The 14,451-nt window shown below is 41.2% G+C and overlaps 1 protein-coding gene across 8 annotated transcripts in view; it reads left to right on the forward strand.

Moving 5' to 3' along the window:
- The window catches only part of srcin1a (SRC kinase signaling inhibitor 1a), a 91,535-nt gene that overhangs the window by 59,401 nt on the left and 17,683 nt on the right, over positions 1 to 14,451 (forward strand). For 6 of the 8 annotated variants that reach the window (XM_063472214.1, XM_063472217.1, XM_063472215.1 and 3 more), the window contains 13 exons: positions 221 to 232; positions 654 to 949; positions 3,757 to 4,577; positions 4,892 to 4,993; positions 5,414 to 5,541; positions 7,121 to 7,141; positions 7,772 to 7,932; positions 10,056 to 10,231; positions 11,180 to 11,310; positions 11,620 to 11,767; positions 12,678 to 12,984; positions 13,125 to 13,386; positions 14,280 to 14,419. In XM_063472214.1, coding sequence (XP_063328284.1) covers positions 221 to 232; positions 654 to 949; positions 3,757 to 4,577; positions 4,892 to 4,993; positions 5,414 to 5,541; positions 7,121 to 7,141; positions 7,772 to 7,932; positions 10,056 to 10,231; positions 11,180 to 11,310; positions 11,620 to 11,767; positions 12,678 to 12,984; positions 13,125 to 13,386; positions 14,280 to 14,419 — 2,705 coding nt within the window. The remainder of the gene's footprint in view (positions 1 to 220; positions 233 to 653; positions 950 to 3,756; positions 4,578 to 4,891; positions 4,994 to 5,413; positions 5,542 to 7,120; positions 7,142 to 7,771; positions 7,933 to 10,055; positions 10,232 to 11,179; positions 11,311 to 11,619; positions 11,768 to 12,677; positions 12,985 to 13,124; positions 13,387 to 14,279; positions 14,420 to 14,451) is intronic. The other 2 variants (XM_063472219.1, XM_063472216.1) reach the window with 2 other exon arrangements.

Raw genomic sequence — 14,451 nt, forward strand, 5'->3', positions numbered from 1 at the left:
GAATAAGACGTTCAAGCAGAAGTGGCACACCAGGCTTGCCTGTCTCCCCTGTCTCTACACTAACTACTGTCTTTGTTTTCTTCTCTCCCCAACTTGTCTGCAGTATTAACTGACACTTAATTTTGCCTGACTTTTAACTCTTGGTCTTTCTTTGCTTTGTTTGTTCTTTTTTGTTTGTCCCATGGTGTATGACTTTTTGTTTGTCCCATGGTGTATGAAGATGAATTTTCAGGTTAGTCAGGCGTCAAACACATCTTTATTTATATGATCATTGCAGAATCTGCTGAAAGCTTTTTATGAAGTTGGGATGTTTTGGAGTTTAATTATTCATAGGTGGGGCAACTTATACTCAAAAAGAAAACCTTGCAAAAAATTCAGCCTGTGCATGCATCTTTGTGCATTATCTGTGAATTCTCAACTAGCTCTCACAATCCTAATCTAACATTAAGAAAATAAGAGTGGGTTTGGTACTCATTTAGCCATTAGTCATGCTGACATCTGATGAGAAAAGTTATCTAGATTTCATATATCAAGAGTCAGAACATTTGTATCATTTCAGCTGCAGCCAACAAAATGTCTCTGCTAGTTCTCTCCATCCACTAAAGCCAGCATCTTCTGACTCAGCCACCTTCTCCTTCATCGCTTTCTTTTAGGCGTGCTGTTTCTGCAATATGGAGATGAGACGCGCCGGGTGCACATCACCCATGAGCTCACCAGCCTGGATACGCTGCATGCTCTCATCGTGCACATGTTCCCTCAGAAGTTGACAGCAGGTATGCTGAAGTCACCCAACACAGCCATCCTGATCAAGGACGAGGCCCGTAATGTCTTCTACGAGCTGGAGGATGTCAGAGACATTCAGGATCGCAGCATCATCAAGATTTACCGCAAAGAACCCATCTATGCTTCTTATCCCGCTGCCGCACACCTGGCCAACGGGGACTTGAGGGTAAGCAGAATGGAGCTGGGAGGTGAAAAGGCCAGCCTGTTTTCTGCTATTTCACAGAACAAAATTCTTGTCTGATCTCTGGCAAGTTTGACAACTGAACTGTCAATGAAAACCATAATGGGGTGCCTTTTTGGTAAGGTAATAGTGCCTTCTTTTATTATTTTTATTATTTCAGTGGTTACTTTGACAGGCTATTACAGTATATTCAGGTTAGTAATTTAACAGGTATTCCTCCTGGAAATGTATTTTCTTATCTTCAAGTAGGCCATCTGTTGCTGTGCAGACACCAGAGAACAATGTTCCTGTGTGAAATGAGCATATTTTAACATTCAAAGCTATTTCTGCTTCAGTAAAGATCAAGGGAGCCTGAGGGAGATCTTTTTTTAGTTTTTTTTATACAAAACTCTGCTTACAATCTGCATTATTCACAAAATACTAAGAATACAACTCCTGTTAACCATGCAAACAGAGAATGAAAAATGATTTCAGTGCATGTACTGTGCTTGTTTACATAAACATTTTATACAAGAAGTTGACATGGAAAAAGAGGGGAAGGGGTGGCCAACGAGTATGTGTACACCACAAAAACATCAACAAGTAGCCACACATGCCTAAAGACCAGCTGGTGACCACCTGGCAACCAGTTGGCAACAGTTGATTAGGAAAAATAAGTATTCCTTGACTGGTTGCCAGTGGTTGTTCACAGTCACTGTGAAATCTATTGCTAAAGCCCCCATCTTGCAGGCTGGAGGTATTTTCTATTGCACTTTTTAAAGTTTCAGTACCTCTCAGTGGTTAGTTCAGTGGTTCCCAAACTTTTTTTGCTAGGCCCCCCTTGTTTTACAAGAAAAATGTTCGCGCCCCCCCACCCCCGCGCATGCACGCGCGCACGCACACGCACACGCACATCCTCCAACCACACACCCATATTTTGCTCCATTCCGATTTATTTCACACCTCAAACATTTATTAAACAATTAAGCAAATACAAGTAATCTGCAATAAATTACAGGTAGCAATGAAATAAATTACTAACTCTTTTACGCTACGTCCACACCTACACGGGTATTTTTGAAAACGCAGCTGTTTCGTCCACACGTAAATTGCGTTTCGAATCACCGAAAACGGAGATTTTTTTAAAACTCCTTTTTTGCGTTTACGTGTGGACAAGGAATACAGAGTTGTGTCAAAGGTATGTGCCTTTTTTCACGTCACGTTATTGTTTACATGAGATGAATTGCAGAATGGCAGATAGAGACGAAATACTGTTACTGTTAATCTGACTATCTGCAGGTTTTACACGCTTACATACACATGCAGTTACTGTCCCTCCATTTAGAAAGGCAGAGGCGTCATGGTGTAATTATTTTACGTGTAGTTGTGTTTTTTCCTGTGTAATAATATTCAACATTGCTATCAATACATTTTTCAAAAAATGCCTCTCTGTGCAAAATGGGTTTAAAAACATAAACAACTGTTGGATGCTGTTTGTCCGTGATTTGAACCGGGGGAACAAATCGTGGCAGGATCAGCCTGATATTATTTGTATCCCACTGTAACTTTACTGTATAAGGAGCTAACATCTCCAACATGTCAGGAGTAGTTAGTCATTACAACAAGTGTTTGTGAACTAAAAATCAAGAATGTGGGATACTGTTTGTCCGTGATTTGGAGAGCCCAGCGCGCTCCCGACAAAGGGAAAACCAATTCTGCAGGGGAGACCTACCTTGGCACTTGTGCAGGTGAAACCAAAGGGCAGATATGCTTCACCTTATTTTCTAGTCTTTGGCTTAGAATGAAGTTGGTTTGGAAACATATTCAGCCATGCTTCATCTCCTGCTTTGCGTTTCTGTGGGTGCACCGTGCTAGCAGTGTCCAAGCGTTTTTGTTTTTGTTTTTTTTCCCTTTTCATCCCGCGCCCCCCCTGCCATGGCTCTGCGCCCCCCCTAGGGGGCGGGCCCCACACTTTGGGAAGGTCTGGGTTAGTTAGTGTTTGCGATTCTTGGTACATCCAGTTTCTTCCACTGAAAATCAGAAACCACTTGTCAACTGGTCAGGGAATACAGGGTTTGGCTTAGTTTTAATGCCATGGTTTTTCAGTGTATATAAATGAATTTATCCCTGGTTACAAAGGCTAAACATCACAGATTACTCTGTCTTTGTCTAATCTATTCTCTGCAATAAACTGTTTGCTAAGATGCTGAGAATGAATGAAAACAGGAATGGCTTAAGTTAGAAAAGTAGATATGCGACTAGGAAAAGCAGACTATTTGACATTTAAAAGGTTCAGAAATTAGAAAAATCACAACAGGAGTAAATTAGCAGCAGGAGAACACAGCCAGAGGTGAAGTGAAAAATAGCACTGGGGCATGTTTAACAATAATATACTAGACAAAAGGCAGGGAAGAAGAGCTCAGTGAAGAAATGTTCAGAGCTTTTCAGGTTGAATGAGCTTTTGCATCATGTTATCATCCTGCAGTAGATAAATATACAGATTTAAGACTACATGGTCTTGTGTTGCCTCGCAGATTCTTTCCATTTTGAGTAGACACAATCAATTTCATTCCTTTTATCATTAGTCTAATAAACAAAATCACAGGCAGCATCTCTGATCTCTTCCATTGGACCAATAATTTGTCTCGTTGTTTAACAAATTTATCATCATATTTTGGCATCTGCAGATCCTGACACCTTGTCTGGTGTCAGCCAGATCCAAGTCATAGCCATAGTCATTATAAGCATGGGAATCACAGCACACTCATCTGTTGGTCTCCATGGTAACTCTCATCCCTCTTTGTTCATTTCAGAGGGAAATGGTCTACTCTTCCCGCGACTCCTCCCCAACTCGCCGCTTAAATACCCTTCCTTCCTCCAACGCCTCAGCATCCTCTGGGTCTCCTTCTCGCTCACGCCTCTCCTACAGCGGGGGCCGTGCTCCATCCTTCGGTGGATCCCATCCCCAACATGATCAGCCCCGACACCCACACCATCCCTCAGCCGGCCATGGTGCCAACGCAGGTCTGTCCCCTTCACCTAGTGCCATCCTGGAGCGCCGCGATGTCAAGCCTGATGAAGAGGTTTCTGCTAAAAACATGGCACTGATGAAAAATGAGGGGCTATATGCCGATCCCTACAGCTTGATGCACGAAGGCCGCCTCAGCATCGCCTCCACCCAGTCATTAGCTGCGATCGGAGACCCCTTTAGCTTCCCTGTTTCCGCTGGCCTGTACCGACGTGGCTCTGTGCGCTCCCTCAGCACCTACTCAGCTGCTGCTCTCCAGGGAGACCTGGAAGACTCGCTCTACAAGCCTGGAGGTTCACTATACTCAGACACATACTCTTCTGCCACTCTGGGCATGGGATTTCGCATGCCACCGTCATCCCCACAGAAAATCCCTGACATGCAGCTGAGGGACAGGGACTCTTATTCCAGCACACCCAGAGCCTCACCTGTCAGACAGAGTTTCCGCAAGGACTCTGCCTCTTCTTCTGTGTTTGTGGAGAGCCCGAAATCCAGGCCCAGCTCCAGTTCTGATCCTCTGTGTATAACAGCTGGACCTGGAGAGGGCAGCCGCACCACATCTGGGTTTGGGTCTTCGTTATCCGGGCAAGATTCTGACAGTAGCAGGTCAGTAAGAATCAGTGTGAATGTTTTCCTGCTTTTATTCGTGTATTTTATTGTATCTTCTGATGCAGTGTGCATCAGGGAAAAAAGCAAACAAACAAAAAAAAACCTCAATGTTACATATTTTCTCTGCCTGATAAAATTTTACAGATATTATTAATTCATGTTTAACAATCTCCTATTCAAATTTGCATATTTCACACCCCTAAGAACAAATATTTTTCTGTTTGCAAAGAATTCCAAGTGTTTTTTCAGCTCTTCGTTTGTGTTGAGTTCAGTGTTTTGTTTCACAGATGTGCTGTTTGTTATTTTCGCAGGGATCATCGCCTGGAGCGTATGGAGGCCATGGAGAAGCAGATAGCCAGTCTGACTGGGCTCGTCCAGAGTGTGCTGACCAGAGCACCAGACAGTGACAGCACGTAAGACTCTCCATTACAGCCCATTAACCCTCTGAAAGTCACAGATACAGCATTTGTTTGGACACAGAAACAGGATGATCGACAGGATTATTATCTATTATGAGAGCCATTATAAGCTCCATAGCTGTGAAGTGGTGCATTACCTCGTGTGAGCGCAGCACAAATTCAGAGCACTAAACATTAGCCACAGGGCACAATGCTGATCAGTGCACTGATAAATACAGACATCTCCTAGAGTCTTTCAGTAGATTTTGATTCTTTACACTGACCATTGTTATCAGGGCACTTTACTCTCACATATGCAGTAGACTTCATTAAAAAGGTGACAACTTGTTAATGTAATCAGTCTGACAGTATCCAGTAGTGGTGCTTCTAGTGTTAGCACTGTAATTGCCTTGCCCTGTGGCCGTTGATCCTCAGATGTGGCCTGCTGCGTCTCTGCATGATGGCGGGCTGCCCTCCAGACCAAGGGACGGAGTTTTCACGGCCATTACCTTTCTCTTCCAGCGAGAAGACCGAAACCAACAGTGATGGCTCCGCCACTGGAAGTGAGTAAAGCAGCGTAATTGTTACCTGTGAACCCAACCGTTACTAACACTTCCTTTCCTGTGCTGTTTAGAATACTTTTATGGCTCGATTTCCCTGCTCCCTGTGCATGCACCCGAATGTACACAAACTAGCAATGGCGGTGACTTCCTGGTTTAAGACTAATATATGCCAACTTGGTAACTTTCTTACAAGAGGGCGGATAAGAAGTTAAGTTAAGAAATGTAGCGTTGGTAATTGTTTGTTTGGAACTTTTAGTTCTACTCCAGCAGTGTTCAAACAATGTGTTAGCTATCAAACTGCATGTGAATATGTAGTTATACAGTCTGACCCTGGAACTTAAACCTGTTTATCTACATATACAGTAATAGTGTCCTGTCCCAAGCAGAATTCAAAGAATTTTATTTCATTTTAGCTCTAGTGGGAATGTGTATTGACATGTTAATGGGCCAAATATAGTGCATAATACACTGAGTCAGATGAAATATCTTTAATAAATCAGTGGTATGATAGGTTATACGGTAATACTTCCATGTATCGTAAATAGTGATCCTACATTGGCTGTGCATTTTTTATTATAAGCATTGCAAATCTAACAGCAGATTTAGCTTATGAAGTCATAATAATTCTCATGGACAGTTTTTCTTCTAGCTATCCAAAACTAACTGCATTACACAGGAAAACTTGCCAGTGTTTATTTTAATTGAACCAAATGAGTTCAGTGTTAAAGCCCCTTTGGACACTCTCTGAGAAATTACATTTCCACCTCATTCATAGCTCTTTTTTCTATTTCTCTTTGACTGTCTTTGCTTTTCTGTCACTTCTTAAGTGGAAGAGTTTAATTTAAAATGTCTAATATATCATTTGATAATCAAAATAAAGCATCAAATCAAGCATCAAATCGGGTTAATAGAATTGTTAAAGCTTGGTCAGATGAGAAAATTACTCTTTGGTTCTTTTGAGATTGTACAGCAAACTTTTTTTTGCATTGCTAAGTACAAATACAGGAAAGTAGAGGCGAACTGCTAGCACGGATCTGTCAGAGATTGAAAAATATACCTGGTGACAGCTCGTGAAATGTGTTAAATAAACTGAGATGCCAAATTGTAAACATAACCTCCAGAAAGAGAAAATAAGACAGCTTTGAAGTCTCTGGAAGGTTTATTCCTTCACTTGTGACGGTCTCTGCTGGCAGCATGTAAATTCAATTTTGTGTTCAAAGGTATTTTTCAAAATATCATATTCTCTATAAGAAACAAATATTTAATCATAGAATTTGTTAAATACTGACAGGAGTTTTTCAGCTTTTGTACCCCGATAGGTATACTGGATGCATCCCTTTGATACTGTACAGTCATTCCTGTCTCTCCATAATTTTATAACCCTGTTGTCTTTGAAGCTTCCTCATGCATTGGATCACTGCCAGAAGACTTATGCCATCACCACAGCCATTGTCTCTGCTATAGTCAATAAAATGTTCTCCGGGATCACCATTCTGTAAATCTAAACTTTCCTCTCCCTCTTTGTCTCTCTGCTACTCATTAATTTCTTGGTAACTGGCTCACTCTTTCTATATTCCAGCCGGACGACAGAAGAAGAAAGGTAGTTTCCATCTCCTACTCTATCACCCTTTTACTCCTTCCAGACATTTCTCATTGCTCCCTGACCTCTGTATGGGTGTGTGGTGTTGCTGGGTAGCTGGCAGTGTATATTCTCCTATTTATCTCCTGGAACGCAGACTCCCCTCGTTCTGTCTCTGTCTCTACTTTTTAAATTTCTGCTTGGTTATTCCTTTGCGAATTTCAGAGGTTTGTTTTGGCACACAGTGGAAAACTCCTTTGTGAGGGTGTGTGAATATGTGTGGTAGAATATCTGGTGGGTCAATGGCCATACTCACAAAGGCCTATGTTCAGATAAGAGCATGGTTATCCCCGTGTGTCACTGCTGAATAGACTAATTGCACTTCTCTATGGGTTACTAATAGCATGAGCTCATATTTCTCCCACTGGGCAATTAGAGTTTTGTGAATATGGGACTTTTTTGTATTCACACACTATATCCTCTGTGTGTGTGCGCCCAGAGTTTCTGTATATGTAATTTCTTTGGGCCTTTATGGCAAGTGTGTATTTGTGTTATTGTTTTACTTTTACTTTTACTATAACCCAACAAACTAACCGCTTTGTTTCCCAACGACCTCCCGGTGACCCCCGTTTCCTGCTCTGTGATTGGCAGCAAATACACCGTCGGCACCTCTAGCTCTGATGCCGCCGCCACCTTCTAACTCAATCCAGGTGAACAGCATTGGTCGCTTGCAGATGCAGCTCCATCTTCACGGTCTGCAGCAAAACGCTAGCGACCTGCGCAAACAGCTCAACCAGCTACGCAAGATCCAGGTATTTAATATCCACGATTAAACGTTTTTAATTGGTTTGTCCTTTCAGATTAGAAAACTGGTTATTGTCTAGCTCTACAAACACCGTTTGTTTTCCTAAATATACCTTTGATATTCGAGTTTATATTTAACGTTTCCTGTCTCATCTAAAAGATTATCGTAGCTGCAAATGGCACTCTGTGTTTGTGAACCGAGCTCTCTGTGGTTGTGTACTGAATGCCACTATGTAAGAACTACATAAATTTTATCTGGACACATGTTTTCTTTCATCTTTTTTGTTAGTTATATTGTTGTTATTGCACAGCAGAAAAATAAATACATATAAATATGTAATAAGGATAAAAAGAAACAAAGACCTCTGATATTAATGCGATATTTTGAAATGTAAATTCACTGTGACAGTGGTATAACTCATCAAAACAAATTGGAAAAGGTGAACAATTATTAACACCCCACCTCTACCCTAATAGCATGCAAATGGTTATTTGTATTTGTATGTGTTGCTCAAGGCTTTGCAAATGTACGCTCTAAAAAAAATCAGCAGCAGCATGCCTTGCCTGAGACACTTTACTGATGACTCTGCATATTACACAGTCTTGTGAGCAGTTGTTATTAACAAGTTTCTACTGAAGAAGTAGTCCTTAGGAAGAGTGTTGACAGCATGCTCAGTAGATTATTTAGAGAAACCAGGACACTGTTTCTGGGTTGAGATAAACCCATTTTTTACTGAAGCGAACTGGCATTATCTTGATCAGCGTGAATGATGTGCTAGTAGCATTTGTTTGGAGCATCCTTTTCCATTTCGCTCCTTAGACCTGTCGAGATAGATGCAGAATTAGACAGAAAGCCACAAGAAGAGTTAACCAAAATGTGGAAATTAAGTCCTTTCTGTCTGCGTTTCATTTATCTCCGCTTGAAGTGGTGCCATGGTTACTACAGGAGGAATTAGAAAGAGATGAGATAAATGCTCTCACTTTCAGAGGAGTGGAGTTTCTTGCAGGGAAAGGGATGAAAAATTGAGTAATGGAAGTGAGAGATGATAGGCATGTAGTGCTTTTATTTGTTCCGTAAGAGCAGTTGCAAGGCTGCTTTCAACTAGCGAAACAGTGAGATGGCGAGCCAAACACCAATGGTTGTGATGCACCGAAGAGAGAACAGTTTGCTGTTCGCGTGTCAGTGTGCCCAAGTGTGACCTCTGCACCTGGGCCTGTATTGCTGCCCGTGCTGATGGCCAGCAGCTTCAATTTTACATGTGAATGAATTATGCAAGAGGGTAAAGGAGAGGCAACTGAGCAAGAGAGAGGCAGCAGAGCATGCTATCTCTCTAGATGCATTAAACATTTTTCTTTAATGTGTTACTGTACTCCTTGCTTTTGGCCTCATGCATCTACATCACTGCTGCTGGCAGTATATCAGGGAATACTGGGTAATTATAAATGTTAGCGATATTGTTGTCTTGCTTCACTTCCTGGAACAAAAGAATAATCAATTATTCATTTTTTCTTGCTTACTAGGTGATTTCATCTTGGGGAGTTGTGTTACATGCATAGTCCTGTAGAATATTCCTTTCATAACACTGAAAGCAAGTGGAGTTCATGCTTGGTGCATCTGTTTCATTTTCCTCAGGGTATTTCAGCCCTCTGTGTTTAGAACAATTTTGTGTGCACATGCTAATGCAAATACAGACAGCAGAAAGTGAAGTATTGGCTGTATCTCACAGTGGTTTCAAGAACATATTGTTCATTACATCATGAAGGCTAAAACTCTCTAATATTGACTGGAAAATTAATATACATTGAAGGACAGAGTTAAGTGTTCTTCACATGTGGAAGGTCATGGAGTAAAGATGCCAGAGAACCTGACCCCTCAAGGACAAGGTAGAAAAAGGTGTGCAGTTGTTGCAAATCGCTGAAGTTTTCATTGTAAAGCCTTAGTCAGCTCCAGTTCTCCTCCTTAATGTGACATTATTTTGTGATAAATGAAATAGCAGCTTTCATAACGCCAGCAAGCAATGCTCCAAAGACCAAGAAGGCTAACATTCCCACAGCTAATTTCCAAATATTTGCTGAGCGTATGTGTATTTCTGTGATGTTGTTTTTTAATGTGTGGCTTTTTTTCATGCAGCTAGAGAACCAGGATTCAGTGCGAACGCTGCTGAAGCGGACAGAGGCGGAGCTGAATGTGCGCGTGACTGATGCCCTGAGGAAACAGGAGGATCCTCTCCAGAGGCAGCGCCTCCTGGTGGAGGAAGAAAGACTCAAATATCTCAACGAGGAGGAGCTCATCATCCAGCAACTCCAGTCAGTTACAGTACACGATTTGTTTCTTGGCAGTGCATTGTATAACAGTTGTTGAGCAGTACACGCTTGATGATAGAAACGAGTAATAATTTAAAAAAAAGGGGGGTTTCCAAATATAGAAGAATCTATGAATGCAATCTGTGTTGTAGGTGAATACTGGTTGACATTTGTGTAGTTTACGATATATTTTAACTTGTATTTTATAATTATATCAGACATAGCAAAATTCATGTCTCTTTTACAACACACTGATAGGATAAAGCTGTCGCTATAATTAAGCCCGGCACAGAGCAAGATGCTTATTAAGATCTGAGGTACACGACTGTCCAACAACTAATTAAAGTGACTGCAAAATGAGAGCAAAGAGCTACCTTGAGATTTAATAATCAGATAACCTGCTTCAGTCTTGTATGTGGAAATTTTCACTCTGTTGAAATTTGCTGGATCGCTCTGTGAGTCGAAGAAGACTTATTGAATGTCACTCGTTTCTGCACTTGGATTTCAGAATAATTAGTTGAACTGTTAGATGATCCCTGCTAATCGATGTCTGGTACTTTGCCTGGCTAGTGGCAGCCAATTATTTTTGATTAATTATACACTGAATTTTTATTCATCATATGTCTTGAGGACCAGACTAGATCAACTCAACATTAGCGCTTAACAAATTTATATTTGCGTAGTTTACGTTTTCTTGAAGGCATCATATTATATAGCTATTTTAAAAGTTTCTTACTTCAGTTGCTGCATGAAACTTTTGAAAACTAATCTGTATCTCCTCCAGTTCAGCTTGCCCAAACTGTTGATCTAGTTCCCAGTTGATTGAGAGACAGTTTATTGGCAAAAGCATGGCTGAAACTTGAATATCACAATTTTGAGATAAATGTTCAGTCGAATCTAAGTGTGGCGGAGGAATCCCTGGTGTTCAGCCTTCTGTCTGTTCCATCTCAGCGACCTGGAGAAGTCAGTGGAGGAGATCCAGAAGGAGTCGTCTGTCAACCACAAGCTGGTGACAGTGCAGGAGCTGGAGGAGAAGGCCACTCTTCTGAGAAAGCTGGGAGAAACACTCACGGAGCTGAAAAGTGAGTCATTCTGGTGGATTTCACTGTACACTGGCGCAAAAAGGAAAACACAGCCCTTTATGCTGGCAGACAATTTATAACGCCCTAGTTACTCATCAATGCACTGATTAACTTGTAGTCACGAACAGCCAATCTGTAGCACTTAATCACCCTCAGATTACTCATTGTCTCAATGAACTCAGTGACCATTTACCTAAATTGAAAAAGGTTATGGTTGCCTACCACAAAACATTTTGGACAAATGTAATAGACATTTTTTTGTGTGATCACAGTTGGCTCCCTGTATTAATCTGTTGCTTTCTCCTGAAGATCAATTCCCGGGTCTGCAGAGCAAGATGCGGGTGGTGCTCCGGGTGGAGGTGGAAGCTGTCAAATTCCTGAAGGAAGAGCCACACAGACTTGATGCCCTGTTAAAACGATGCAAGACTATAACTGATACCCTTGCTACCATGCGCAAGTATGACATAGTACAACAATACCTGCTTGGTAGTTTGTATTCCACTAAAAAAACAACATTAAAGTCTAGAGATTTTAATAACCCTTTAAATACTGACAAGGAAACACTTGTCCAGTAAATTCTCAAGATCTTAAATATGATCTGAAAGCTCTTAAATATGTCGAACACTGACTGACCTGTATCCACTTGTAATCAATTCCGGTCAGCCCGGTTTTTCCATTTGCACCTCTGCGAAAGGCATAATGTTTTCACCCCTATGTGCTTGTGTGTCAGCAGAACATTATGGATTTTCATAAATGAGGCAGCGGGAGAGGCCTTTGACCAAGAAAATTGATTAGATAATGTTGTTGATCCAGATCAGAAACTTTCATGCTTAAACATTTGCTGTTTTTTTAAGTCAGAGTTCATTAAGAGATATAGAAGTGATTTAAATCCATCAAGTGTGAAGAAAAGCAGTCTTTAAGTGTGCAGTCAAGCTTCCAGTATTGTTGTACTTAATTGGCATTATTGAATGTCACACTGATGAATGTCCTTTTTCGTCACATGAATAACAGTTTTAATTTTGCGGTTAGTATAGACTAGAGGACTTTGAAGGACTTTTTCCTTCAGCATGCCATTGTCTATCTCCTAATCAGCCCTGTGTCCAAAAAGCGCCTCACTCTCAGGCTTAATTAATCTCAGTGATAAAAGAGCTCATCTAATGTTGCTCTTTTCTTTCATCTTTTGGGTAGCAGTAAGTTGGCAAATGCATTCAGTTGCAGTGGAAGTTTTTATCCTTCAGCATTTAGTGTTTTGGGTCTTTTTTTAGCATTTGCAATTCCTTTTCATTTCGAGATCTGTATAATACATGTTTGTTGTTTGTGGTACATTTAAAAATGTTGATTAATTAATTCTTCTTCTGTCTTGCTAGACAAGCAAATGAGGGAGTATGGAAGAAGCAAGAAGACTTCACTAGTTCATCATCCAAGCACAACGAGGACTTGCGAAAGTTTGCAGACTTTGAAATCCCCACCAGCCCACCACTCGCCATCAACGATCTCGGGGGAGGCAACAGCTTGTCCAATTGGAGCCCTCACACCAGCCTCAGCCGTGGACATGGCAACCCATCCGGCCTTCACAAGGATAATCATCCTCCTGTTCCCCACAAGGGCAAAGCTCTGGAAGAGCTTGAGCGTCGTGCTGCTGCTGACAAAGCTTTGTCCATGGAGGTCCGACTGGTAGGGATTATTTCTGTTGTTTATTTACGTGTTTTTCACCATCTGCTGTAAATACTTTGTGATGCAAACCAGTAAACCAGTGAGGCATAACTATAGTTTTGAGTTCATACACTGCTCATATCCACCTCTCAACTTCACAGGCAGCAGAGCGGGACTGGGAGGAGAAGCGGGCCAGTCTAACCCAGTACAGTGCTCAGGACATCAACCGTTTATTGGAAGAGACCCAGGCTGAACTAATGAAGGCTATTCCAGATTTGGATTTTGCTGCCAAGCAGATTAAGCCCTCCTCCAACACACCATCAACACAGACCCCCCAGAGTGGGGCAGCGACCCCAGACCACCGTGCCAACAAGCCCCAGCACAAGCTTTCTGGGAAAGAGGGAGGGTCCAGGCGTGGCTCTGGTGAGATGAGGCTCAGGCTGCATTAGTATGTTAGATCAGAGTTTTGTTTCAATTTTTTTTTTTAAATGAATCTAATTTTTAATTCTTCAATAAACAATCACTGTTATTTAATCAGTTTATTAAACTGCATGTTAAAAACATACGGTTGTGCTTACATTATAGTAATTTGGGCTTTTAATTGTTTCTTTAAACTGTTCTTTTTCCAGGGTTGATTGATTGAAGAGTATACATCTTTAATGACTTAAAGAATTTAATTTGAATGTATTTTGACCCTCATACACGGTGTGAGAATTAAATATACATAATTAGTTATATACAAACACTCCACTAATACTTGGTTAAATTTCCTTTAAAAGGTTAAAAGTTGCAGTTCAACTTTATGCTTGTTGTAGCCATCAACAAGTATGTAAAGCATGCCATATGGCGTAATTCTGGCTGGATATTTGGCCATCCCTCTTGGTAGAACTGATAGAGTTTATTTAAAATGTTTTTTTTCTTGCCACAGACCTGGCTTAAAAGAGTAGTCCACAAATTTTCAATTTCCATTTCTTTGAGTTCAGAGATTTGGGAAAGCCATTCCAGAAGCTTAATGTTTTATCCACTACAAAACCAGTTTTGATGCGTGTTTGGGGTCATTGTCCTGTTGAAACAGCCAGTTGTCTCTAGCTGTGGATTTGTGCAATGTGCTGGTACCACTGGAAGCAAAACAGCTCCAGAGCATGATGCTACCACCACCAAGCTTTACAGTTGATACAGTGATCATATTTTTAAAAGCCTCACCTTTATTCCTCCATACATAAAGCTGAATTGGATTTGTTGGCATGATATTGTTTTTAAAATTCAGTGTTAATAATGTAATAATTCTTTCTAATGACATGTTACTGTGTTTTCAGATGAGCTGACAGTACCTCGGTATCGCACAGAGAAACCCTCCAAGTCCCCGCCACCTCCACCGCCTAGACGCAGTTTCCCCTCATCTCCCGGTGTGACCACTCGCAGTGGGGAGCCACTAATTCCTGTAAAAAGCATAAAGGTAACTGAAAAAAATAGTGCATTTAACAATTC

The sequence above is a fragment of the Pelmatolapia mariae genome, linkage group LG4 (genome assembly GCF_036321145.2).
Source record: "Pelmatolapia mariae isolate MD_Pm_ZW linkage group LG4, Pm_UMD_F_2, whole genome shotgun sequence".
Lineage (NCBI taxonomy): Eukaryota > Metazoa > Chordata > Actinopteri > Cichliformes > Cichlidae > Pelmatolapia > Pelmatolapia mariae.